This window comes from Sphaerodactylus townsendi, linkage group LG03 (genome assembly GCF_021028975.2).
Source record: "Sphaerodactylus townsendi isolate TG3544 linkage group LG03, MPM_Stown_v2.3, whole genome shotgun sequence".
Classification (NCBI taxonomy): Eukaryota; Metazoa; Chordata; class Lepidosauria; order Squamata; family Sphaerodactylidae; genus Sphaerodactylus; species Sphaerodactylus townsendi.
In genome coordinates this window covers 150,976,231-151,000,923 of record NC_059427.1, presented here as the reverse complement: position 1 = coordinate 151,000,923, position 24,693 = coordinate 150,976,231, and the positions used below count along the sequence as shown (strand labels likewise).

At 46.8% G+C, this 24,693-nt stretch overlaps 1 protein-coding gene across 1 annotated transcript in view; it reads left to right on the top strand.

Moving 5' to 3' along the window:
- LOC125427929 (natural resistance-associated macrophage protein 2-like) overlaps positions 1 to 24,693 on the top strand; it is a 108,371-nt gene that overhangs the window by 28,097 nt on the left and 55,581 nt on the right. The window contains 4 exon segments of the mRNA XM_048487497.1: positions 11,179 to 11,303; positions 12,894 to 13,019; positions 16,474 to 16,593; positions 23,521 to 23,626. Of these exon segments, the coding sequence (XP_048343454.1) occupies positions 11,179 to 11,303; positions 12,894 to 13,019; positions 16,474 to 16,593; positions 23,521 to 23,626 (477 nt within the window).

The window sequence follows — 24,693 nt, the reverse complement described above, 5'->3', positions numbered from 1 at the left end:
ACAGATTGAATGTGAGAGTCCAAGATCCACAAGTTTTGTCACCAGTCTTTGTGGCGAGATTGTATTAAATGCGGAACTAAAGTCCAAGAAAGAGCATTCGCACATAATTCCCCTGATGTTCCAGATGGCCAAAGCAGTGTGGAGGCTAATGGCAATGGCGCCCTCCTCAGATCTCTTAGTCCGATATGCGAATTGATGTTTATCAAATGTATCTGGAAGGCAAGAACTAATATGCCTATGGACCAGTTTTTCAAAACACTTCATGATGATGGGGGTGAGTGCCACTGGTCTATAATCCTGAAGATTGTCAGCAGGAAATCTCTTTGGTAGTGGAACAATGGTGGAAGCTTTCAAACAAGATGGGATGGTGGACTGGGATAAAGATCGATTAAAGATCCCAGTAAAAACACCAGCCAGTTGGTTAGCGCATTCCTTTAACACCCGACCGGGAATACCATCCGGTCCAGCAGCCTTCCTTGGATTCACAGCCCTCAAAACTTGCCTCACCTCATGTTCCTCCACAGTGAGGTGGGAGCTGCAATCACCTAGTGGCTGTGTGTCATCTCCTTCTGATAGACCTATTTCAAAGCGGGCAAAAAAGTGATTTAGCTCCTCTGCCAGAGAAGAAGAATCCCCATCTACAGAGATGTCATTGGTTGGTTTATGATTGGTAATTTGTTGAGATGTGGCGACCAGAACTGAACACAGTACTCCAAGTGTGGTCGCACCACGGCTTTATATAAGGGCATGACAATCCTTGCAGTTTTATTATCAACTCCTTTCCTAATTATCCCCAGCATAGAGTTTGCCTTTCTCACAGCTGCCATGCATTGAGTTGACATTCCCATGGAACTATTAACTAAGACGCCCAAATCCCTTTCCTGGTCTGTGACTGATAGCACTGACCCTTGTAGCGTGTATGTGAAGTTTGGATTTTTTGCCCCTATGTGCATCACTTTTCATTTTGCTACATTGAACTGCATTTGCCATTTCTGAGCCCACTCACCTAATTTATTAAGATCCGCTTGGAGCTCTTCGCAATCCTTTGTGGTTCTCACCACCCTACATAATTTTATATCATCTGCAAACTTGGCCACCATGCTACCCACCCCTGCTTCCAGGTCATTTATGAATAGGTTAAAGAGCACTGGTCCCAAAACGGATCCTTGGGGGACACCACTCCCTACATCTCTCCATTGTGAGAACTTCCCATTTATACCCACCCTTTGTTTCCTGTTCCTCAACTAGTTTTTAATCCATAGGAGGACTTCCCCTCATATTCCTTCATTGCTGAGTTTTCTCAACAGTCTCTGGTGAGGAACTTTGTCAAAAGCCTTTTGGAAATCCAAGTAGACAATGTCCACTGGTTCCCCCTTATCCACATGCCTGTTTACACCCTCAAAGAACTCTAGTAAGTTTGTAAGACAGGACTTGCCTCTGCAAAAGCCATGTTGACTCTTTCTCAGCAGGTCTTGCTTTTCTTCTACATGTTTTATAATTTTATCTTTAATGATAGATTCTACTAATTTACCAGGAACATATGTCAAACTGACTGGCCTGTAATTTCCTGGGTCCCCCCTAGACCCTTTCTTAAAGATTGGTGTGACATTGGCCATCTTCCAGTCTTCAGGGATGGAGGCAGATTTCAGGGATAAGTTGCATATTAATGTGAGAACATCAGCAATTTCATGCTTGAGCTCTTTAAGAACTCTTGGGTGAATGCAATCTGGGCCAGGGGATTTGGTAGCATTTAGTTTATCAATGGCTGCCAGAACTTCTTCCTTGCCTACCACTATCTTCGCCAGTTCCTCGGATTCACCACCTAAGAAGCTTGGTTCAGGTGCAGGAATTTTCCTCACCTCCTCTTGGGTGAAGACAGATGCAAAGAATTCATTCAGCTTCTCTGCAATCTCCCTGTCATCTTTTAGCACACCTTTTGTTCCTTCATCATCTAACGGGCCTGCCGCTTCCTTAGCTGGCTTCCTGCTTTTGATGTACTTGAAGAACTGTTTGTTGCTGGTCTTGATGTTTGCAGCCATGCTTTCCTCATAATCCTTTTTTGCCTCCCTTACAGCTAACTTGCTTCTCTTCTGCCACCATTTGTGTTCTCTCTGGTATTCTTCATCAGTTAGGTTGGACTTCCATTTTCTAAAAGACATCTTTTTTTTCCTAATAATTTCCTCAACCTCCCTTGTTAATCATGGTGGCTTTCTTTTGGACTGGGCGCTGCCTTTCCTAACCTGCGGAACACATTCCAGCTGAGCTTTTAAGACTGTGTTTTTAAATAACCTCCAAGCATCTTGGATAGTTTTGACTCTCTTGATTTTCCCTTTCAGCTTCCTGCGCACTATCCCCATCATCTTTGAGAAATTTCCCTTTCTGAAGGCGAATGTAACTACATTAGTAGTTGTCACTTGTTCACATGCAGAGTTACTGAATCTGACACAGCATTGTGGTCGCTGTTCCCTATCGACTCAACAACACTGACTTCCCGCACCAGGTCCTGGGTCCCACATAGAATTAGATCTAGGATCACCTCTCCCCTGGTTGGTTCCACAACCATCTGCTCTAAGCCACAGTCATTTAGCATATCCAGGAATGTTCTCTCCTTACTATGACCTGAACATGCATTTTTCCAGTTTATATGGGGATAGTTAAAATCACCCATTACCACGACATTTTTGCTTTTGTTGGCCTCTCTAATTTCTTTTTCCATCTCAGAATCCTCTTGTGCACTTTGGTCAGGGGGACGATAATATATTCCTAATGTTAAACTATGCTTCACCCCTGGTATTGATATCCACAGTGCTTCTGTAGAGGAATCAGCTCCCCCTGCATTGTCTATTTTATGTGACACTATGCTCTCTTTGATGTAGAGGGCCACCCCACCCCCAATACGCCCTGTCCTATCCTTCCTGTAGAGCCTGTAACCTGGGATAACAGCATCCCACTGGTTCTCCTCATTCCACCATGTCTCTGTGATGTCCACTATATCAATGTCCTCCTTCAAAACTCTGTACTCCAGCTCCTCCCCATTTTAAGTTTAATGCTCCTACTATTAGCATAGAGACACTTGTATACTCTGTCTTTGTCCCTAACCTGGGATTTATGTGTTTTGCCCTCTAGCCTTTTGTAGACACTATCACTTATCACATTGCTATGCTCCTCGCTTGTATGTGGTTGATTTAGAAAAACCTCCCTCTCTGTCTGCATCCCCATGGACTCTGTATTCCGAACCGAAGTCACCTCATCTCCTGTCGGCTTTCCCCCAAGGATCAGTTTAAAAGCTGTTCTGCCACCTTTTTAATGTTGAGCGCCAGCAGCCTGGTTCCTCTTTGGTTAAGATGAAGCCCGTCCCTTTTGTACAGGCCTGCCTTGTCCCAAAAGGTTCCCCAGTTCCTGACAAATATGAAACCCTCTCCCTTACACCACCTTCTCATCCACGCATTGAAACCCTGTATCCTCCTCAGCTTGCTCAGCTCGCTCTAAGTGCTTGGAACGGGTGGCATTTCTGAGAATGCCACCTTGGGGGTCCTGGATTTTAACCTGTTTCCTAGCAGCCTAAATTTAGCTTCCAGAACCTCCCGGCTACATTTCCCAATGTCTTTGGTACAAATGTGGACCAAAACTGCTGATTCCACCCCAGCACTGTCTAACAGCCTATCTAGACGAAGCGTGACATTCTCAACCTTCGCACCAGGCAGGCAAGTCACCATGCGGTCATCACACCTCTCCCAAACCTAACTCTCTATATTCCTAATGATTGAATCACACACTACAAGGAGCCCCCCACCTCCCCGAGGGGTATCCTCAGTGCGAGAGGCTATCTGACCACCAGCTAAGGAAGGGGTCCCATCTAAGGGAGCATCTTCCACCACCTCAGACTGGCACCCTCCATCCCCAAGGCCTTCATTCTCCATGACATCTGAAGAGATGTCACCTTGGGAGTGGAACCCGACTGTTAGGTCCCTGAAAGCCTCGTTTGTTGCCCCCTCTGCCTCTCTCAGTTTCTCCAGGTCTGCCACCTTGGCTTCAAGAGAACGCACATGTTCCTTGAGTGCCAGTAGCTCATTGCAGCGAGGGCACACCCATGACTTCTGTCCTAGTGGCAGATAGTCATACATGTGACACTCAGTGCAAAACACTGGAAAGCCCCCATCCCCCTGCTGGCTTCCTGCCTTCATATCTAATTTTGTTTAGATATTCAAATACTGATTTTAATTAGTGCCTCCCTCTTTAGGTTTCTATACCTTCTACTATCCCTTAAAATATGTTCTTATTTAGTAAAACACCTGCGCACGCCGTTAGGCGTGTGCCGCTGGTTCCAGAGACTAACTGAAAAGATTTAAAAATATGAGAAGCCCCACCCCTCAGCAGCTCCACCAATCAGCAGCTTCAGCAGCCTCCACCAATCAGCAGCCCCAGGACAAGGAGAAAAAAAAAGAAAACCCCTGTTTAAAATACACTGTTTAAAAGATGTGGCTTTGAGAAAAGCCCTCTGTAAAGAAAAACCAGAGCTCACTCAGCCCTTTCTGGCCCACTCCTCTTCTCCACTGCTTCTCTTCTCTGCTCTTCCAACTCTATGATTATATTATATAGATAGGTAGATATAGATCCATCCATCCATCCATCCATCCATCCATCCATCCATCCATCCATCCATCCATCCATCCATCCATCCATCCATCCATCCATCCATCCATCCATCCATCCATCCATCCATCCATCCATCCATCCATCCATCCATCCATCCATCCATCCATCCATCCATCCATCCATCCATCCATCCATCCATCCATCCATCCATCCATCCATCCATCCATCCATCCATCCATCCATCCATCCATCCATCCATCCATCCATCCATCCATCCATCCATCCATCCATCCATCCATCCATCCATCCATCCATCCATCCATCCATCCATCCATCCATCCATCCATCATGTTTGAAATGTATTGTTTAATGTATGAAATGTATTGTTTAATGTATGAAATGTTCTGATGTGCAGCACCTTGGGGACCCTGAATTGGATGGTATAAGTAAGAAAATGCATCCTATTCTTAGTCTTTTCTAATAAGTACAGATGTGGGGTCTGCCTGTGGATCATATTTTGATTTTTGGTTGTATCCTGACATTAAGAAAAAAAACACACCCTGTGAAGCAATTGGTGAATGAGGAGCAAATTTCTTTTAAATAAATACCATAACTCTTGTAAGCATTATAGGGATGATTTTAATCTTGGCTTATTGGTGAGGGGTGGATTAGGTGACCACACATAGTAACTTGCCCTCCTAGAATCTATGTAAACAAGGGTGTTGTGGTACTTTAAGACTAATAAAATGTAATTTCAGGATAAGCTTTTGCAGGCTAGTGTCCACCCCTTCAGTTAGAAGGGCTTTCTCACTAGAGCGCCCTTTTATTTAGGGATGTGATAAAAACAGATGGGTGAGAGGATCAAAGGGCCATGAAATGCTGTCATTACAAGGTGGGGGTTAATAACATAATTATATAAAATTTACTTCTAATCAAGAAAAAAATAGAGACCATTCATTGGTTTTGCTAACATTAGTGAACAGTTGAAATAGATAGGGAGTCCCAAGCTTTGCTAAGATAATTAAAGCCTACAGTGATTAAGACATCCCAAGTCCTTTATGTAACTGAAGTTTCCTTTCAAGGAAGAGCCTTGGGTAATAAAGACTGTGTTGTCCTGATGAACCATGTTAATGACATTCTTATTATGCAAAGCACGTCAGCATGTTTACCAGAAAATACCAGGTCAGGTTCAAGGTGTTGCTATTAACATTTATAACCCTAAAGGGTCTGGGACCGTTGTACCTGCAGGACTGTCTCTCCCAATATCACCCCGAACAGCCTTACACTTGACTGGAAACAACTTGGTCCCTGGCCCTAGAAACATCTGGTTGTCCTCAACCAAGGAACTAAAAAGATGTGAAAATAGGTGTGGTGGAAACTAACGATGGAACAACATCAAACAAAACCTGCCACACTATGACTACCAAAACCCATATACAGGAACGTGAAATTTCATCCAAAAAGTGTGAACAGAAGTATATTGCAGGAATAAAACACTCATCCCAAGAACTAATTCAAGGAAGAGAAGAAGAAGAGTTTGGATTTATATCCCCCGTTTCTCTCCTGCAGGAGACTCAAAGGGGCTTACAATCTCCTTGCCCATCCCCCCTCACAACAAACACCCTGTGAGGTAGGTGGGGCTGAGAGAGCTCCAAGAAGCTGTGACTAGCCCAAGGTCACCCAGCTGGCGTGTGTGGGAGTGTACAGGCTAATCTGAATTCCCCAGAGAAGCCTCCACAGCTCAGGCGGCAGAGCTGGGAATCAAACCCGGTTCCTCCAGATTAGATACACGAGCTCTTAACCTCCTACGTCACTGCTTAACCTCCTACGCCACTGCTGCGTAGGACACAAAGGCGAGCCAATAATGAGGCACATGATTGTGTGTACCTGCATTGCAGAGGGTTGGACTTGATGGCCCTTGGGGTCTCTTCCAATCAGAGGCGTATTTGCCTAAGGTGCCCCCATTTGGTCACATGCCCCCCCCCCCAAATTTCAGGTTCATTTGTGTGTTTTTGGTTTTTTTAGTGTTTTTCCAGTTTATGGCCTGCAGAGGGTGCAGTTTTTAGGCCAGCAGCACCAAAATTTCAGGAACTTTTTAGGAGGCTCTCCTGAAGATACCACTCAGGGTTGGTGAGGTTTGGTTCAGGGGGTCCAAAATTATGGGCTCCCAAAAGGGGTGCCCCCATCCCCCATTGTTTCCAATGGGAGCGAATAGGAGATGGGGCTACACCTTTGAGGGTCCATAACTTTGAATCCCCTGAACCAAACTTCACCAAACCTGGGTGGTATCATCAGGAGAATTTCCTAAAGATACCCTGAAATTTTGGTGCTGCTAGCTTAACAATTGCACCCCTGACAGCAGGGACCCTCCAAATTTCCCCAGATTCTCCTTTTAAATCCACCCTCTTCGGCATGGACTTAAGGGAGAATCTGAGGTCCCCAGAGTTGGTGGGGAGGGAGCCATGTATGTTTTTCTGGGGGTGATTTGTGAGCTGGTGCAAAAAAATCATTGTTTGGTCATGGTAGGAGAGGGTGGCCTCCCATATGGAAGGGGGGGAGGCAAACTCAGGGTTTGTCCCCTGGCTCCAGTTTGCCTAGACATGCCTCTGCTTCCAACTCTATGATTCTACTTAAAAATCTATTGGAGAAATTTGTTGATTGGCTGGACAGGGATACGATCCTGGCAATTGAACAGGCAGACTTCAGAGCAGGAAGATCTACATTAGACCACTGATTAACCATTCAACACCTCATTGAGAAATATTCATCAGGAAGAGACACATCCTTATATGCTGCATCCATAGACTTGAAAGTGTCCTTTGATTCAGTGCCCAGGGCACGTCTCTAGGAAAAAATTACAAGACTCATCAATTGATAGGAGATTGCTGGCTCTCATTCAAATTTTGCACACCACCACCACACTTTAGAGTTAGATATAACTGAAGTGGTCTTCTGTCAGACTCCATTAAAACATATACGGGAGTAAGAAAAAGATGTTAGCTTGCCCCAGTGTTGATAATTTTGTACCTGACTTGGTGAATATTCTTGAATAACCCAAAGTTCCATTCTCCTCAAGTGACAAACCGGCACATCTCCGTCTTGTTGTACGCTGTTGATGACACTATTTTGTCTAGAACACCAGTAGGACTGAGGAGAGCCTTAAATAAGCTGGTCCACTTTTGTAACCAAAATCAACTTTCCAAAAACCCAAATCTTCGCCTTCGGAATACGGCCCAAGATCAGAGGCTGGCAAATATTGGGCAATAGGAATGAACAGCTCCCCAGTTACTTGGGGGTGATATTGCAGGCTACAGGTGCTAAATATCTCCTGAAGTCGGCCCACGGGGGTTGCAAGGAAGAGGCGAGACGCGGAGATATCATCCGGTGGAGAGAGCCAGCAACAGGAAGCGTGCGATCCGTGGATCTGGCAACTCTGCCATGTGCTAGTCCAGTGGTGGCGAACCTTTGGCACTCCAGATGTTATGGACTACAATTCCCATCAGCCCCGGCCAGTATGACCAATTGGCCATGCTGGCCGGGGCTGATGGGAATTGTAGTCCATAACATCTGGAGTGCCAAAGGTTCGCCACCATGGTGCTAGTCCCTGGCACCTTTTATTAGGGTTTACGATAGGGGCGTATATGGGAGGCGGGAGAGCGGGAGAATATCATATGATACATGACATCATGGGGTTGCCTACGTGCGGGAGGAAACGTTCGCGTCTGGGTCTAATCCATACCTGGGGGCAAGCGCCCCTTTGTCCCTTTGTCTGGGACACCTGGTGACCGTGAGTCAGGTAGTTCATGACCTGTGACTCACGGGGGATCTGGGGGATGGGTGAGCGTGTGCGCCCAGAAGGATACAGATGGCACAGGCATTCCATGTGCTCTTTCTGAGGTTCTGCTGGGTTCGCGGGGCTCATCCCTACAATCTCCACCATGACACAGTGGCTGGGGAAAGGTCAGCTGATAGTATCTTAAAATTCTATAAATCCCGAGGAGGATCCCTTGTTCTGGCAGGCCTCAAACTGTTCAAAGCAAAAACTATTGCACAGCTAAAGTATGGGTCCTTTTTGGGACCATAACCCTCTTCATTTGGTCCTTGGGAGAGAGTGCAGTCTAAATTTCTTAGGTCCCTTTTACAGGTTCCTAAGGGTGTTTCTAATGCATGGATTAGACTGGAAACAGGGATCCTTAAGGTGAAAGTATCTATTTGTATACTGTCAATCTACAAATGACTTTAAGGCTACCTCAGTCCTCAAGGGTTGTTCCCACTAATCCACCAGGATAACTTTCAATGTAGCTGGCATAGAGTGGTCTTAGGTTCTCTCCAAAAATGGGACTTGCCCCTCAAGCCCTCCTAGATTTAGGAATTGAGCAGGCAAGAGTATTTGTCAGAAGAGATCCCCAAGCCTCCTTCAGAAAGAAGTGAGAAAGAGTATAGAATAGAATAGAATGGCAAGGGATATTGAAAAAGGACAGGGAAAGCAGAAAATTAAAGTTAAGCTAAGGAGCCTAAGGATCCGCTGCACTCCCTGTTCAGGCAGGAAATAGAACTGGGAAAGTAAGGAGTCCTAGCCTGAACAGGAAGTGACGTTTTTTATCCCTGCCTCCCTGAGAGGGGGTGGAAATCACCCACCGAGAAGGTCTCCTGCCTACAAGAGAAGGCCCCTTCAGGGTGAGTACCAATGGTCCGTTCTCTCCAAAAATGGGACTTGCCCCTCAAGCCCTCCTAGATTTAGGAACTGAGCAGGCAAGAGTATTTGTCAGACAGTCTCCGACAAACAGATCTAGCAATTTCTCCGGGGTGTTTATTTTGGGAAAACTCAAGATATAAGGTGACCCCGGCAACCTATCTATATTTTCTTGAAGTTGGCAAGATGGGGAGAACGTTCACACTTGCCAGATGCAATTCCTTGCCCTCTCATGTTTTGGAGGGTAGGTATAAGAAAATCCCAAATGGCATGAGGCTATGTTCCTGCTCCCTGAAGGATCTACTCAATTGAGCATATGTTTTTCAAATGACCTATCTATAACAAGATACGTAATGAAACTATAGGCCAGTGGTGGCGAACCTATGGCACGGGTGCCAGAGGTGGCACTCAGAGCCCTCTCTGTGGGCACGTGCAGAGTGCCCCCCCCCCCCCCATCTAGGCTGGCCTGGGCCGCTGGGCTCGATTATTAGCATTAAACCTAAGACCTAGTTTTGGGGAAGCAGTGTAGGTAACCCTGTTAAGCGCTGTTAAACCACCCTGATTATCATGCAAAGAACAAAAGCACAATCCTTTACGTGGGAGTAAGCTCGGTTGCTGGCAATGGGGCTTGCTTCTGAGTCAACTCTCCTAGGATCATGATTCACCTGTTGGAAGAGATTCACGGTTGCTTCAAAGCAAAGCCACCGACTACCACCAAGCTTACTCCCGGGTAATGTGTGCCTTGGAGCCAACCATTTTTTCTAAACTAAACTGCCATTAAGGTTAAATTGCCGTGTTGGCACTTTGCGATAACTAAGTGGGTTTGGGGCCGCAGTTTGGACCCTCGGTCTCAAAAAGGTTCGCCATCACTGCTATAGGCCCTGTGCTGGCCAGCATGTATGGAAGGAATGACAAAAACAAACTAGACCAGGGGTCTGCAACCTGCGGCTCTCCAGATGTTCATGGACTACAATCCCCATCAGCCCCTGCCAGCATGGCCAGTTGGGGCTGATGGGATTTGAAGTCCATGAACATCTGGAGAGCCGCAGGTTGCAGACCCCTGAACTAGACTTTTTGTTAGAAGAGGGAGGAGGAGGAGGGAGGAGGAGGAGGAGGAGGAGGAGGAGGAGTTTGGATTTATATCCCCCCTTTCTCTCTGTAGGAGACTCAAAGGGGCTGACAATCTCCTTGCCCTTCCCCCCTCACAACAAACACCCTGTGAGGTAGGTGGGGCTGAGAGAGCTCCGAAAAGCTGTGACTAGCCCAAGGTCACTCAGCTGACGTATGTGGGAGCGCACAGGCTAATCTGAATTCCCCAGAGAAGCCTCCACAGCTCAGGCGGCAGAGCTGGGAATCGAACCCGGTTCCTCCAGATTAGAGACACGAGCTCTTAACCTCCTACGCCACTGCTGCTCCAGGGACCACCAAATTACCAGCGCTGTAGCTCAATTTTGTACTCTACTAGGCAACTCAGGAAAAACTGGGAGACAGCTGGAGGTCCCCCCCCCCTTTACTTATTTATTAAAGCTAAAGGTCATCGTAAAACTCTTTTAATGGTGCTTTTGGGAAAAGTATAGAACAGAACTAAAAGCGGGCAAGGTTTTACATTTTGGACAAGTGTGGCTTCCAAGAGTGGCTGTTTTATTTTTTTGGTTGGATCATGGTTCTGGCCGTGGACTAAATAAAATGACTGCTCAGTCCCTTGCAGGTTCAAACGGTACACCCTCTCTGCTTAAGTGTTTGCTGGCGTGGCGTTTAGCCTGAACCTAAAAGTTAACCATTTGGATTTGGTGTTACGCTTGTTGCGGCGTAATGGGCTTATTCTGTGCGCTGCATCTTTCTCATCCTGGATTCTGCTTCTCAAAACCTCTGTTGGTGTTCATTTGCAGAAGATGCTTCTGGGGAGGGTGTTACTACAGTTTACAGCGATACCGCACCACCGCAGGTTTCAGACTCTACAGATGAATTCACTACCTACTTTGATCAGAAAATCCCGATCCCCGAAGATGAAAAGGTTAGTGTGACCAGCCCTGACACCACCTCTGGTTCAGCTCTTTTCACCTTTGCAGGAAAAGGGGTGTATATGTCACTGAAATGGCTCAGTTTGCCTGCAGACAGAAAGAAAGGTTCCTCCAACTGCAAAGTATTCACCCCCAGAGGAGGTTACCTACAGTAACCCTGCATGAGTTCTGACTTTGCTACCTTGCAATCACCCTGTCTTTTGGAGTAGACCTTTGGGTTGCATCTTTGTATCCGAGACGGAAAAGGCATTCCGTGTTCCAGAAATATTAACCCAACCTCAGAGGAGGCTGCTTTTCGTGCCTCTGCGTGAGTCATGCTCTGGACTTATTTTCTTCCATTGTGGATCCATGTCAAAACCACCGACACATGCAGAAGGTCAGCAAGTGGGTCTCTTAGAGGAATAGCTATTTCTGGCTCTGCCAAGGATTTTCAGTTATAAAGGCCTTCTCCTTCCTGTTTTTTACCTGTGGGGGGAGGGGGGAGTATGCAGTAATTTTGGTCACCTAATCAATGTAATAGGAGCCTTATGGTACAGAGTGGTAAGCTGCAATATTTCAGTCAAAGCCTGGCCTTAGTTCAATCCAGACGGAAGTTGGTTTCAGGTGTCTGGCTCAAGGTTGACTCACCTTTCTATCTTTCCGAGGTTGGTAAAATGAGTCCCCAGTTTGCTGCGGTTGAAGTGTTAATGACTGGGAAAGGTACAGTGGCAAACCACCCTAGTAAACATCGTGATGTGACATCATCCTATGGGTCAGTAATGATCCAGTGCTTGCACAGCGGTCTGCCTTTATTTTTGTAATCAGTGTAATGGTTGGCTGGCAGGGAACAACAGTGCTCTGTAGAGGTAGCAGCCTTTAATCTTGAGAGAAGAATAATTAAGTGCTTACCTCTGCTGCTATCCTTTAAAATAAAGTTAGCTCTTTACTGGAATTAATAGCTTCTCCTTTCATTGTTGTTGTAATAACCGCAGAGACCTTCTGTTCAAAGGGTTGCAGTGTGGAATTCAGATTTCCCCCCTCCTCCACAAGAAGCCTGCTGGTTGACCTTGGGCTGGTCACAGTTCTCTCAGAGCTCTCAGCCCCGTCTACCTCACAAGGCGTCTGTTGTGGAGAGAGGAAGGAGTTTGTTGGCCGCTTTGAGACCTTACGCGGTTGAGAATAGCAGGATATAAATTCAAACTCTTCTAGTGAACTGTACGCATCAACGGAGGCTGCGCCCTAGAATGTGACCGAACAGTCCCTTGCAGCTCCAGACTGCAGGGAAAGATTAACAATGGCTCGGAAGCTATCCTTCAAGGAATCTTTAAGCTTCCAAGGAATTTCATAGTGCTCCCAAATACTGTTTGAAAGCCAATAGTTTGCGGCGTACATTGTACAATGCTGCATTATGGATTTCTTCAGTTTATCACATGACAGTTTTCCCTGGATCTCAACTGGCAAGTATGTAATCTTCCCTATATGGACTGATAACCTTCTGTGTTCGTGTCTTGCTTCAGGATGCTGTATCTCTTTTGTGAATGGAACCCCCCCCCCCCCCCTTGGAAATTTAACATTCTATTGTCTGTGCATTCCTATTTTTAAAGCATCCCTGGTTCAGTTTTCGAAAACTCTGGGCTTTCACTGGGCCAGGCTTTCTCATGAGTATCGCCTACCTGGATCCTGGCAACATTGAATCAGATCTACAGTCTGGGGCTATTGCAGGATTTAAGGTAAGGAGTTAAAATCTTGCTCTGAAATTTGGGTCCTGAGCATCCAAAGTCTTCTGTAGGCTTTCAGATCCTAAAGGTCTCTTAATTGTAGTCCTTGCACCAATATAGTATAAGCCTGGACCAACACGTTGTTTAAGGGAATTCACAGCTTGATTTTGCATATGTACTGTTTTACTTGCCAGATATGGGTGTCCTTATTTTCCTGCAGTTTCCCACCATGCAATTCTTTGGAAGAGTCTAGTAGTCTTCTTTCTCCTTTCCAGATCAGGAAAGGAGGAGTTTGTTATTTTTCAAGCTTACTGAGAAAACCTGATTGCATTCACTGTAACACTTCATTTCGGCATCAAAATGTAACAGCCAATAAGAACATAAGAACATAAGAACAAGCCAGCTGGATCAGACCAGAGTCCATCTAGTCCAGCTCTCTGCTACTCGCAGTGGCCCACCAGGTGCCTTTGGGAGCTCACCTGCAGGATATGAACGCAATGGCCTTCTGCGGCTGTTGCTCCCGATCACCTGGTCTGCTAAGGCATTTGCAATCTCATATCAAAGAGGATCAAGATTGGTAGCCAGAGATTGACTTCTCCTCCATAAATCTGTCCAAACCCCTTTTAACGCTATCCAGGTTAGTGGCCATCACCACCTCCTGTGGCAGCATATTCCAAACACCAATCACACGTTGCGTGAAGAAGTGTTTCCTTTTATTAGTCCTAATTCTTCCCCCCAGCATTTTCAATGAATGCCCCCTGGTTCTAGTATTGTGAGAAAGAGAGAAAAATTTCTCTCTGTCAACATTTTCTACCCCATGCATAATTTTATAGACTTCAATCATATCCCCCCTCAGCTGCCTCCTCTCCAAACTAAAGAGTCCCAAACGCTGCAGCCTCTCCTCATAGGGAAGGTGCTCCAGTCCCTCAATCATCCTTGTTGCCCTTCTCTGCATAGTCCTGGCTAGCCCAATTGCATCAGTTCTCGGAGGCTAAATAAGGTTGGCCCTGGTTAATATTTGGATGGGAAACCACAAAGAATACCCAGGTCATGATGCAGAGGCAGGCAATGGCAAAACACGTCTGAACCTCTCTTGCCTGGAAAACCCTATGGGGTCGCCGCAAGTCAGCTGTGACTTGACAGGAAGAAACAAAAAGTAGTACCACATTAGCCCAGCATTGTGGGTAAAGGGGCAGTGATTAAATTGGGACCCAGCAGACAATACCTGTTCATGTTGCTTTTTCACCAAGTTGCATGATCCACCAAAGCATCAGCTTTGCCTGCTTTGAATCACCCACTTTTGGTCTTAGGGAATAACACAGGCCAAATTGGAGTGTATAACATGTCAGTAGAATTACATAACTGCTGATGCTCCTGACCATCACTGGTCAACACACACATTGTATCGATCTAGTATTGGACTCTAGGCGTAGATGGGCTCTAACTCAAGCTAGGTGCAATGTGTTTCCATCAGCAGTAGAGGAGGGACGACAGCTATCTATACCATTCAATGAAAGATTTTGTTCATACTGCTTAAAAAGTAAAGACTCTCACTCATATAATCTTTTCTCCTAAATATGCGAGCATCAGATATTTGCTGCCACAAGCTGCATTTAATAAAGCACTAATTTGCTCAGCCAATTCTGGAATGGCCCTACTTCTAAACAGTAGAAAAACAGAGATACTGGAAGAGACCGCAAAATTTCTTCTGCAAATAATTGCCTTACGTACTCAAGAACAACATTAGAGAACTTGATCTTGTTTTAATATTTATTTATTTATTTATTTATGAGGCTTTTAGACCGGCCCATCCCCAGAGGGCTCTGGGCGGTGTACAACAGATAAAAACAACAGTACAGAGTTATTAAAACATTAAAAGCAGCAACAGTTAAATAATAATTATCAAAAAAAATAAGGATATGAGTGGGTCCAGCATCCTAATTTTAAAATCCCCTCCCCCCCCCAGAGGGAGGCATGGTGGCCTCGTTAGCTGACAGATGCCCCCTCCCTCCCCTCCCTTGCATGCCATTCCTCACTCCCTCCCCTCACTTGCATGCCATCCCTCCCTCCCCCACTCCCCTTGCATGCCACCCTCCCTCCCCTCCCTTGCATGCCACCCCTTACTCCCTCCCTCCCCTCCCTTGCATGCCACCCCTCCTTCCCCTCCCCCTCCCTCCACTAGGGTGGGTGGGCCAGGTCCAGATGCTGGGCCCCCTCCCTCCCCTCCCTTGCATGCCATCCCTCACTCCCTCCCCCCACTCCCCTTGCATGCCACCCTCCCTTCCCTCCCTTGCATGCCACCCCTTACTCCCTCCCTCCCCTCCCTTGCATGCCACCCCTCCTTCCCCTCCCCCTCCCTCCACTAGGGTGGGTGGGCCAGGTCCAGACAAGGACCAAACCGGGGGGGGGGGGGCACCACATCAGTGGCTGGTACCTCCAAAGGCCCGGCGGAACAGCTCCGTCTTACAGGCCCTGCGGAACTCACCAGGGTCCCGCAGGGCCCGGACAGCTGGAGGAAGAGCGTTCCACCAGGCCGGAGCCAGAACTGTAAAGGCCCTGCCGCCCACGCGGGAGCTGCCAGCCCAGCATCATTGAGGGGCTAGGGACCACCACAGGTGAGAAATTGGCCTCAACCGGAAGGCGAAGAGGAGGCACAAAGTGTAGGGCATTTATGGAGTGATGCTGCGTCTCGGAAATATTCATATTTATTTTATATTTGTCCTTGTTTTTATGCCTAATAAAGGTTATGTGATGAGTTATGTGTGCATATATGGTCATGCTTTTGGATCCTGGAAAATCTCTCTTAAAACTTACGTTTAACTCTCTTAAAACTACAGTTTCCAGATTTCTTGGAGAGTAGCTGTATCAGTTAGATGGGTTGAAGGACTGCCCCCCCCCCCCCCCCCCCCGGTGTAGACCAATCTTGGATGCTCTCCCGTAGCAGAAAAAGCCCCACGCCCAACTCCTGTGTATGGATGATGCTTCAATCTGGGGGTTTCTCTGGTAGCACCAGATGTACTTTAATTCTTTTTTTCTTTTCTTTTTGTTTATTTTTTCTTTTATCCTTTATTGGCATCACATAAGTATAAACAGCATCCAGATCACAAAACAAAACAGGGTTACATCGTTTAAAATTAAGTTATACAACTCCAAAATACAATATTATTAAAACAAAAACAAAAAAGGAAACAGACCTATAAAATCTGTCCTGGAATCACTAAAAAATATGGGAACTGCAGTAAATTAACACCACGATGAAGCTGTATTGCTGCTTGCAAAAAACTAGCTACGTCTTCACCTAGGGTTGGATCAGAAGCGTTTAATAAACAATATAGCATTAGAATACCAGGAAGTCCAACTCGGTAGATTGAAATGGGGGATGTGCTTTAGGTAGTTGACACTCTGGTCTCGTGAACTGCTTCCAGAGGTTTTGTCAGTTGACCTTTTCCCGTCCTTTGTCTTTCAGCTGCTCTGGGTTCTCCTCCTGGCCACTGTCATCGGTCTGCTGTTGCAGCGTTTGGCGGCTAGACTTGGAGTGGTAACGGGACTTCATTTGGCGGAAGTATGCAACCGGCAGTATCCCAAGGTGAGTAAAAATTAGCTGTGTTCTCCGTTCAGCTGGGAAGACTGTCACATTCAGAATGCCTTGTTGAGAGTAGAGGGCTGCCCTGTCACTGGGTGGAGTCCCCTAATATGTCGTAATCCCAAGCAGAATCATAGTATACGTGATATAGTAATTAGGGCAGGGGTCCAAAATCTTGTTGACTCTGAGCCCTGTTGGAATCTTGGGAGCCAGGCACCACCACAAAATGGCTGCCGTGGGGAAAGGGGTGTGGCTAACCATTAAATGGCCTCCAGGGAGGCTGGGGCCAGCCATAGTAGTTCCCAGCTAATTATTATTTTATTTCCTTTTCTCTACAGAATTTACACTCTGCCTTTTTGCCCTTATCTGGGCCCCCCGAGGCAGCTAACGGATTCAAAACAATCATAATAATAGCATGTCTTGAAAAACGTTAAAACGGGTGTCCAACTCTGGTGCTTCAGATGTTCATGGACTACAATTCCCATCAGCACCTGCTGGCATGGCCAGGAATCCCGGACACCTCTTATGTTTTCTTTAGAGAGGTTTACTTACTATCAGGAGTAATTCCCCTACAAAAGAATGGAAGTGAGAACACTCTTCTTGCTCCAGAAGGCCATCGGGCCATCTTTTCCCCATGAGCAGACCACCATTTCTGGAACCAGCTGCTGAGAATAAAGCCATGCCAGCAGGGGCTGATGGGAATTGTAGTCCTTGAACATCTGAAGTGCCAGAGTTGGACACCCCGCGTTAAAACAAAAGAGAAATATACCATTAAAACCATTTCAGCCAAGCTTAAATACATAGCTGAAAACATTTTTTAAACATTAAAGCATAGTGCATGAAGGAGGGGTCACAGAGGGGAACTCTAGACAAAACAAAGAAGTCTTCACCCGCTGACCAAGCATTTTCCTGAGATGAGGGCCACTATTTCCCAAACTGGTGTCCTTGCAGACATCGAATGTGGTGCTTCCTCAGCTCTTTTGACGCGCCTGGTCTTCCACTGAGGTGAGGGAAAACTAGGACCAATCCTCTTCTTTGAGAAAGAGAGGCTTTGGAGGAGTAGGAAGTGGGTTCCATGGTGAGCGGGCTTACTAGAATGAACTGTGACCTTCTAGTTACAGTCTTTTGTCTGCCAATTGTATTATTCCCTTATACCTTGTTCCCTTTTAATATTTACACTCTTATCTCATTCTCCTTATGTTCCATTCCTTTTTGGTTTCCAATTTTCTTCTGCCAGTAGATTATTTTAGATACATATTAAGAAGAAGAAGAGTTTGGATTTATATCCCCCCTTTCTCTTCTGTAGGAGACTCAAAGGAGACTCCCCACCCGCCCTTAGGGCATGGCCACGCCTACCCAAGCCCCGCCCCTGGCCTAGCGCTTATAAATCAGCTCTCCGAGGCCGGGGACGGCAGACTGCCCTGCCCTGCCCTGCCCTGCCCTGCCCTGCCCTGCCCTGCCCTGCGGCTCCCGTTCTGCTCCTGCCCTGCTCTTGCTCCTTGCCCTGCTCCTAATGCCCTGCCTTGCTTCTTGCTCCTCCTGCCTCCTGCTCCTGTCTCCTCCCAGCCGGCAGCCGGCAGTCCCTTCTGCCCTCCCCTCTGGGCAGAGAGGCATGCAGAGGGGAAAATGGAGCCCTGGTGCAAAATCTTGAGCTGCTCACTGCAGTCACGCTGTGATGCTGGAATCCACCCCCAAACAGCATCACTTTCAATGGTGTTTAAACTAGAGAGCCCAAATTCTCCTTTTAAATCCACCTTAAAGGGAGAATCTGGGGTCCCCAGATAAAACAATATTGAAAGTGATGCTTATCCCCCACTGTGAAACAGCATCACTTTCAATGTGGCGTAGTGGTTAAGAGCAGGTGCATTCTAATTTGGAGTAACCGGGTTTGATTCCCTGCTCTGCCACTTGAGCTGTGGAGGCTTATCTGGGGAATTCAGATTAGCCTGTGCACTCCTACACATGCCAACTGGGTGACCTTGGGCTAGTCACAGCTTTTCGGAGCTCTCTCAGCCCCACCCACCTCACAGGGTGTTTGTTGTGAGGGAGGAAGGGCAAGGAGATTGTAAGCTCCTTTGAGTCTCCTACAGGAGAGAAAGGGGGGATATAAATCCAAACTCTTCGTCTTCTAAACTGAGGACCTCAGATTCTTCCCTTTAAATCCATGCCGAAGGGGGGGTGGATTTAAAAGGAGAATCTGGGGAAATTGTTAGGGGTGCCTGCTGTCCAGGGGTGCAATTATTGAGCTAGAAGCACCAAACCCTTTCAGGGTATCTTTTAGGGGAGACTAACTTCTAGCCAATGATTACCAATTCTGCAGGTTTGGTGAAGTTTGGTTCAGGGGGTCCAAAGTTATGGACCCTCAAAGGTGTATCCCCCATCTCCTATTAGCTCCCATTGGAAACAATGGGGGATGGGGGCACCCCCTTTGGGAGTCCGTAGCTTTGGACCCCCTGGACCAAACTTCAGAAAACCTGGGTGGTATCAATAAGAGACTCTCCCGATAAAACATCCCAGGTTTGGTGAAGTTTGGTTCAGGATGTCCAAAGTTATGGACCCTCAAAGATGTAGCCCCCATCTCCTATTAGCTCCCATTGGAAACAATGGGGGATGGGGGCACCCCTTTTGGGAGTCCATAGTTTTAGACCCCATGAACCAAACCTCACCAAACCAAGTTAGTATCATCAGGAGAGTCCCCCAAACAATCCCTGAAAGTTTGGTGCTGCTAGCCCAAACAATGCGCCCCCTGCAGGCCAAAAACCGAAAAAAACACTAAAATGTTTTTAAAACCCACAAACGGAGGGGCGGAGCTTCGGACATGAATGGGGGGGGGTTGAACCCGAGAACCCCCCCCCCCCTTACCTATGTCCTTGCTGTTAACATAATTCTGATTGCCATAGTCTGGAAAAGCATTTGCAATATAGGTGTTGTTATTAGCAAAGAGAGCAAAGAACTGAGGGAGTTGGGGGAAGATGGGAGCTTTGAATGAAACTGTTTTCTGATCATATGCTGAGAGCACTCTTTGGGGGAAACCCCCCACTGTGCATACACAGACTTCAAAAATTGTGGATTAGGACTTGGGACTTTCCTACAGATTTATTTATTCATCCTCTCTGTCTTTCTCTCCCTCCCTCCCTCCCTCCCAACCCCACCTCACCTCTCTCCCTCCCTCCCTCCCTCCCTCCCTCTCTCTCTCTCTCTCTCTCTCCCCCTCTCCCCCTCTCCCCCTCTCCCTCCCTCCCTCTTTCTCTCTTTGTATGTGTGTGTATACACACACACACACACACACACACACACACACACACACACACACAATTACTGAGACGCAAGGCAGGTTATACAATATAAAACAACGCAATCAGACACGATAAAACATTTAATAAATGATGCAATAGGACTAGGATTACAGAATTAGAAAATAATCCAAAGAACAAACTATATATATACAATTAACAAGCCGAAACTGGGATTACAAAGGTAGAAGACAATGTAGTAAAAGCATGATGGTGTAGTGTGTAGGAAAGCCATTGCGGCGTAGTGGTCAACAGCTACTGTCTGCAGTCTGTAGAATCATCGGTTTTGATTCCCCACTCCTCCACATGAGCAGGGGACTTTTATCTGGTGAATTGGATTTGTTTCCTCGCCCCTCCACATGAAGCCTGCTGGGAGACTTTTGGCTGGTCACAGTTTCCTCAGAATTCTCTCAGACCCACCTGCCTCACAAGGTGTCTGTTTGGGGAGAGGAAGGGAAGGCTGAGGATTGTAAACTGCTTTGAGACTCCTCAAGGTAGAGAAAAGGGTACAAAAACTAAGGCTGATTCCGCATGGGCCAAATAGAGCGGTGTGAAAACGGTGTGAAAACAGTATAAACCCTTTTACACCATTTTAAACCCTTTTACACCATTTTCACACTGCTGTTTTTGGCCCGTGCGGAATCAGGAGCAGCAGTGGCGTAGGAGGTTAAGAGCTCCTGTATCTAATCTGGAGGAACCCGGTTTGATTCCCCGCTCTGCCGCCTGAGCTGTGGAGGCTTATCTGGGGAATTCAGATTAGCCTGTACACTCCCACACACGCCAGCTGGGTGACCTTGGGCTAGTCACAGCTTGTCGGAGCTCTCTCAGCCCCACTCACCTCACAGGGTGTTTGTTGTGAGGGGGGAAGGGCAAGGAGATTGTGAGCCCCTTTGAGTCCTACAAGTGGAGCAGAAAGGGGATTAGAAATCCAAACCTTCTTCTTCTCTTCTTCTTCTTCTTCTTCTTTACTTCTTCTTCTTCTTCTTCTTCTTCTTCTTCTTCTCTCTTCTTCTTCTCTCTTCTTCTTCTCTTTCTTCTTCTTTCTTCTTCTTCTTTGTATTCTTCTTCTTTCTTCTTCCTTTCTCTTCTTTTCTCTTCTCTCTTTCTTCTTCTCTTCTTTCCTTCTTTCTTTCTTCTTTCTTCTTTCTTTCTTCTTCTTCTTCTTCTTCTTCTTCTTCTTCTTCTTCTTCTTCTTCTTCTTCTTCTTCTTCTTCTTCTTCTTCTTCTTCTTCCACGTTAGATATCACCGCAGTAGACTACAGTCTTGTTCCATTAAAAAGGCATCCTCCTGAGCGTCTTCCTCCTCTTTACAATCCGGCCCACGCCCTTCTTTCTGTTCTGATATGCCTTCATCGTGTTTGCTTCATGTGGCCTCTATAATTACTTCACTGATCTTGGAGAATCCTATCTGTTTTGCATTTGGAGAAGCCAGTCTTCAAAAGCCTGGATTTAAATGAATGCCTAGAAGATCTGTTCACTCTGCACTTTTTTCTGGAGGCCTGTTACGGCAGGACACGGTTGCCCAGGAATGTGGAACACTTTTGTAAAAAGGCTGCCTGATTCTCCCCCACCCCCCCGCCCCCCCTCGAGTGTTATTCATCTCCCCTCATTCTCTGTTCCTGCGTTTTACTGGGTGGCCTCAAATTACTGCCTTGGGAATTAATTACACCCTTGGGATTGTTCAGATTCTGTCTGGAGGGAACCCAAACCCTGAGGCAATTGGCTATGGCTCTTTCAGCCCCCAAATCATTACTAATGTCATCTCATTCTGGGTAGTTGGAGCAGGGGCGTAGCTTTATAGAAAGGTGCCCAGAGATAGCCTTGTGTGCTGCATTTCCCCCTGACAGATGTGCCCTGCCGAACTCCACGTGGAGCCCATGAGGGGGGCCAGCCAGCGTGTCCCACTCCCAGACTTCATGTGGAGATCAGGGGTGGAGTGAGCCCAACTGGCTCTGCTCCTAAGCTCCACATGGAGGTCAGAGATGGTGCAAACACCACTTGCCAGCATTCAACTGCACCCCTGCCCCAAATTCCATGGGGAGGTTGGGATCAGGGTGCAGTTCCAAGGGGTGGTGGTGGTGGTCCTGCAATACACCCCCAAGGACGTGGTGCTCCAGGGCTACAGCCCCCTTGCCACTCTACTGGGTTGGAGTCTTTTTTAGTTCAAGTGGAATCTCAGGTTGAGCTGGACAGATACAAGTAGTCATTTTTCCTGAAACAAGTAGAAGAGGAATTGGTCTCCATAGTGCAGTTTTAGTATAGAAAAAATGGTTGACTCTAAGGTGCACGTTACTCGGGAGTAATCTTGGTTGTAGTCGGTGGAAACTGTGCAACACTTTGAACGGGTGAATCACGACCCTAGGAGGGTTTACTCAGAAGCAAGCCCCATTGCCAGCAACCAAGCTTACTCCCAGGTAAAGGATCGTGCTTTAATGTATTGTCGAAGGCTTTCATAGCCAGAATCACTTGGGTGCTGTGTGGTTTCCGGGCTGTATGGCCGTGTTCTAGCAGCATTCTCTCCTGACGTTTCACCTGCATCTGTGGCTGGCATCCTCTGAAGATGCCAGCCACAGATGCAGGCGAAACGTCAGGAGAGAATGCTGCTAGAACACGGCCATACAGCCCGGAAACCACACAGCACCCAAGATCATGCTTTAGTTCTTCCCATGAAAATCAGTAGGGTTTAACAGCGCTTAACAGGGTTACCTACACTGCTTCCCCAAAACTAGGTCTTAGGTTTAATATAATAATCTCCCTGAAATAATTGCACTATTATCACATGACGAGCTCTGTGCACGCGTGCCCACAGAGAGGGCTCTGAGTGCCACCTCTGGCACCCGTGCCATAGGTTCGCCACCACTGCCATAGTGTATTGAATCGAAGGACTCCCCTTTCACGTTACCTTTGGGTGTGGAAATTGCAGCACAGCTTATTTCCAGGTTGAAAAGGCTTCATGAGAAAACTTGAAATACATGGCAGGAGTTTCTGGGAGGGCCAATACTGGCATAGGAGGAACCCACGCAGGCCGGAGATTATGGCATAGTTTTTGTTGTACAGAAACATATAGCCAGAAGTCGCCAGAACCGCTCAGACATTTGTGCATTAAATTACAACACCAGGAATGCATTTCCTTAATACTGTGCGATGGGAATTCTTCGCTTCCCGCGACTGGATAGCACCTCCCTTTAGGAACTCTTCAAAAAAACTCTGCCGAGAGCCTCTAACTTGGCCGCTCCTTTGGCTTAAAAGCGTGACTCTTGCTCTTGTTTGTTAGGGAAGAAAAATCACTTCGCCGTTCTGTTGTTGTGTGTTGATTTATGTCTTGCCAAATCCCATGCATGCAGGTGGTTCCTAATCTCTGCAGACTTTGTGCACTGTTAGAACAGGTTTCAGTGGGACAATGTTTTAATAGTGGCATTACTTGGAATGAAAGCTGCTTTTCAAATCTGAAATATTCTGAATTTGATCTCTTTATCCTTGAATTAGTCTACTCATTTTGTATTCATGTCTGCAGTTTAAATGCGTGAACTTCCTGATTCCTCTCCATTGGCAACTTCTAAATAGTGGAGGAACCGAGAGAAAAAACTGTAGTTAGACTGAACACATGTTCTCCCTCTGACATGATGTTTGTGCCTAGGTCCCACGGATTATCTTGTGGCTGATGGTGGAGCTGGCTATCATCGGGTCCGATATGCAAGAAGTCATTGGCTCAGCAATTGCCATTCACCTCCTGTCTGTTGGGAAGTAAGTTGGCTATTTTATCCTCTGGATTCAAGACCCCACGTGAGATAGATTGACCGAACAAAGAAAGCCATGGCCCTACGCTTGCAAGACCTGAACAAAGCTGTTAACCATAGGACGTTTTGGAAACCGTTCATTCATAGCGTCACCATAAGTTGAAAGCCAATTGATGGCATGTAACACAGGCCCATTCGGTTGAGCGTCTCCTTGCGAGTCCTGGCGGAGTCCCTTGTACCAAGAGAAATTATTCCTCAGTATTGTCTGCTCTGGCAGTGGCTCTTTGTGATCTCAGGCAGACATTTTTCATATCGCCTGATTCTTTTGAGATGGTAGGGATGGGATCTGGGACCCTCTTGATGCAGAGGAGACCCTCTACCACAAAGCCACTGCCCACCCAGTACAAAGATGAGTGATGTCCTATCCCTTCAGATAAGCTGACATATCTGGGAATTCAAGGGCATGGAGTGTGCCCCTTCAGAATGAAGGTAAGGAAGGATGGCTCCATGTTTGAATCCCACCCCCATGACTCATCTGCATATAGAGGAGGAGTAGTAGTAGTAGTAGTAGTTTGGATTTATATCCCCACTTTCTCTCCTGTAGGAGACTCAAAGGGACTTACAACCTCCTTGCCCTTCCCCCCTCACAACAAACACCCTGTGAGGCAGGTGGGGCTGAGAGAGTGCCGAAGAACTGTGACTAGCCCAAGGTCACCCAGCTGGTGTGTGTTGGAGTGCACAGGCTAATCTGAATTCCCCAGATGAGCCCCCACAGCTCAAGCGACAGAGCGGGGAATCAAACCCGGTTCCTCCAAATTAGAATGCACCTGCTCTTAACCACTACACCACTGCTGCTCCTAAATATGTCAGGAAGAAAGCGAGGCTACAACAATGTATTGTCGAAGGCTTTCACGGCCGGATTCAACTGGTTCTGGTGGGTTTTCCGGGCTGTGTGGCCATGGTCTGGTGGATCTTGTTCCTAACGTTTCGCCTGCATCTGTGGCTGGCATCTTCAGAGGTGTATCACAGAGGGAAGTCTGTTACACACTGTGTCCAGTGAGAAGGGAATGTTT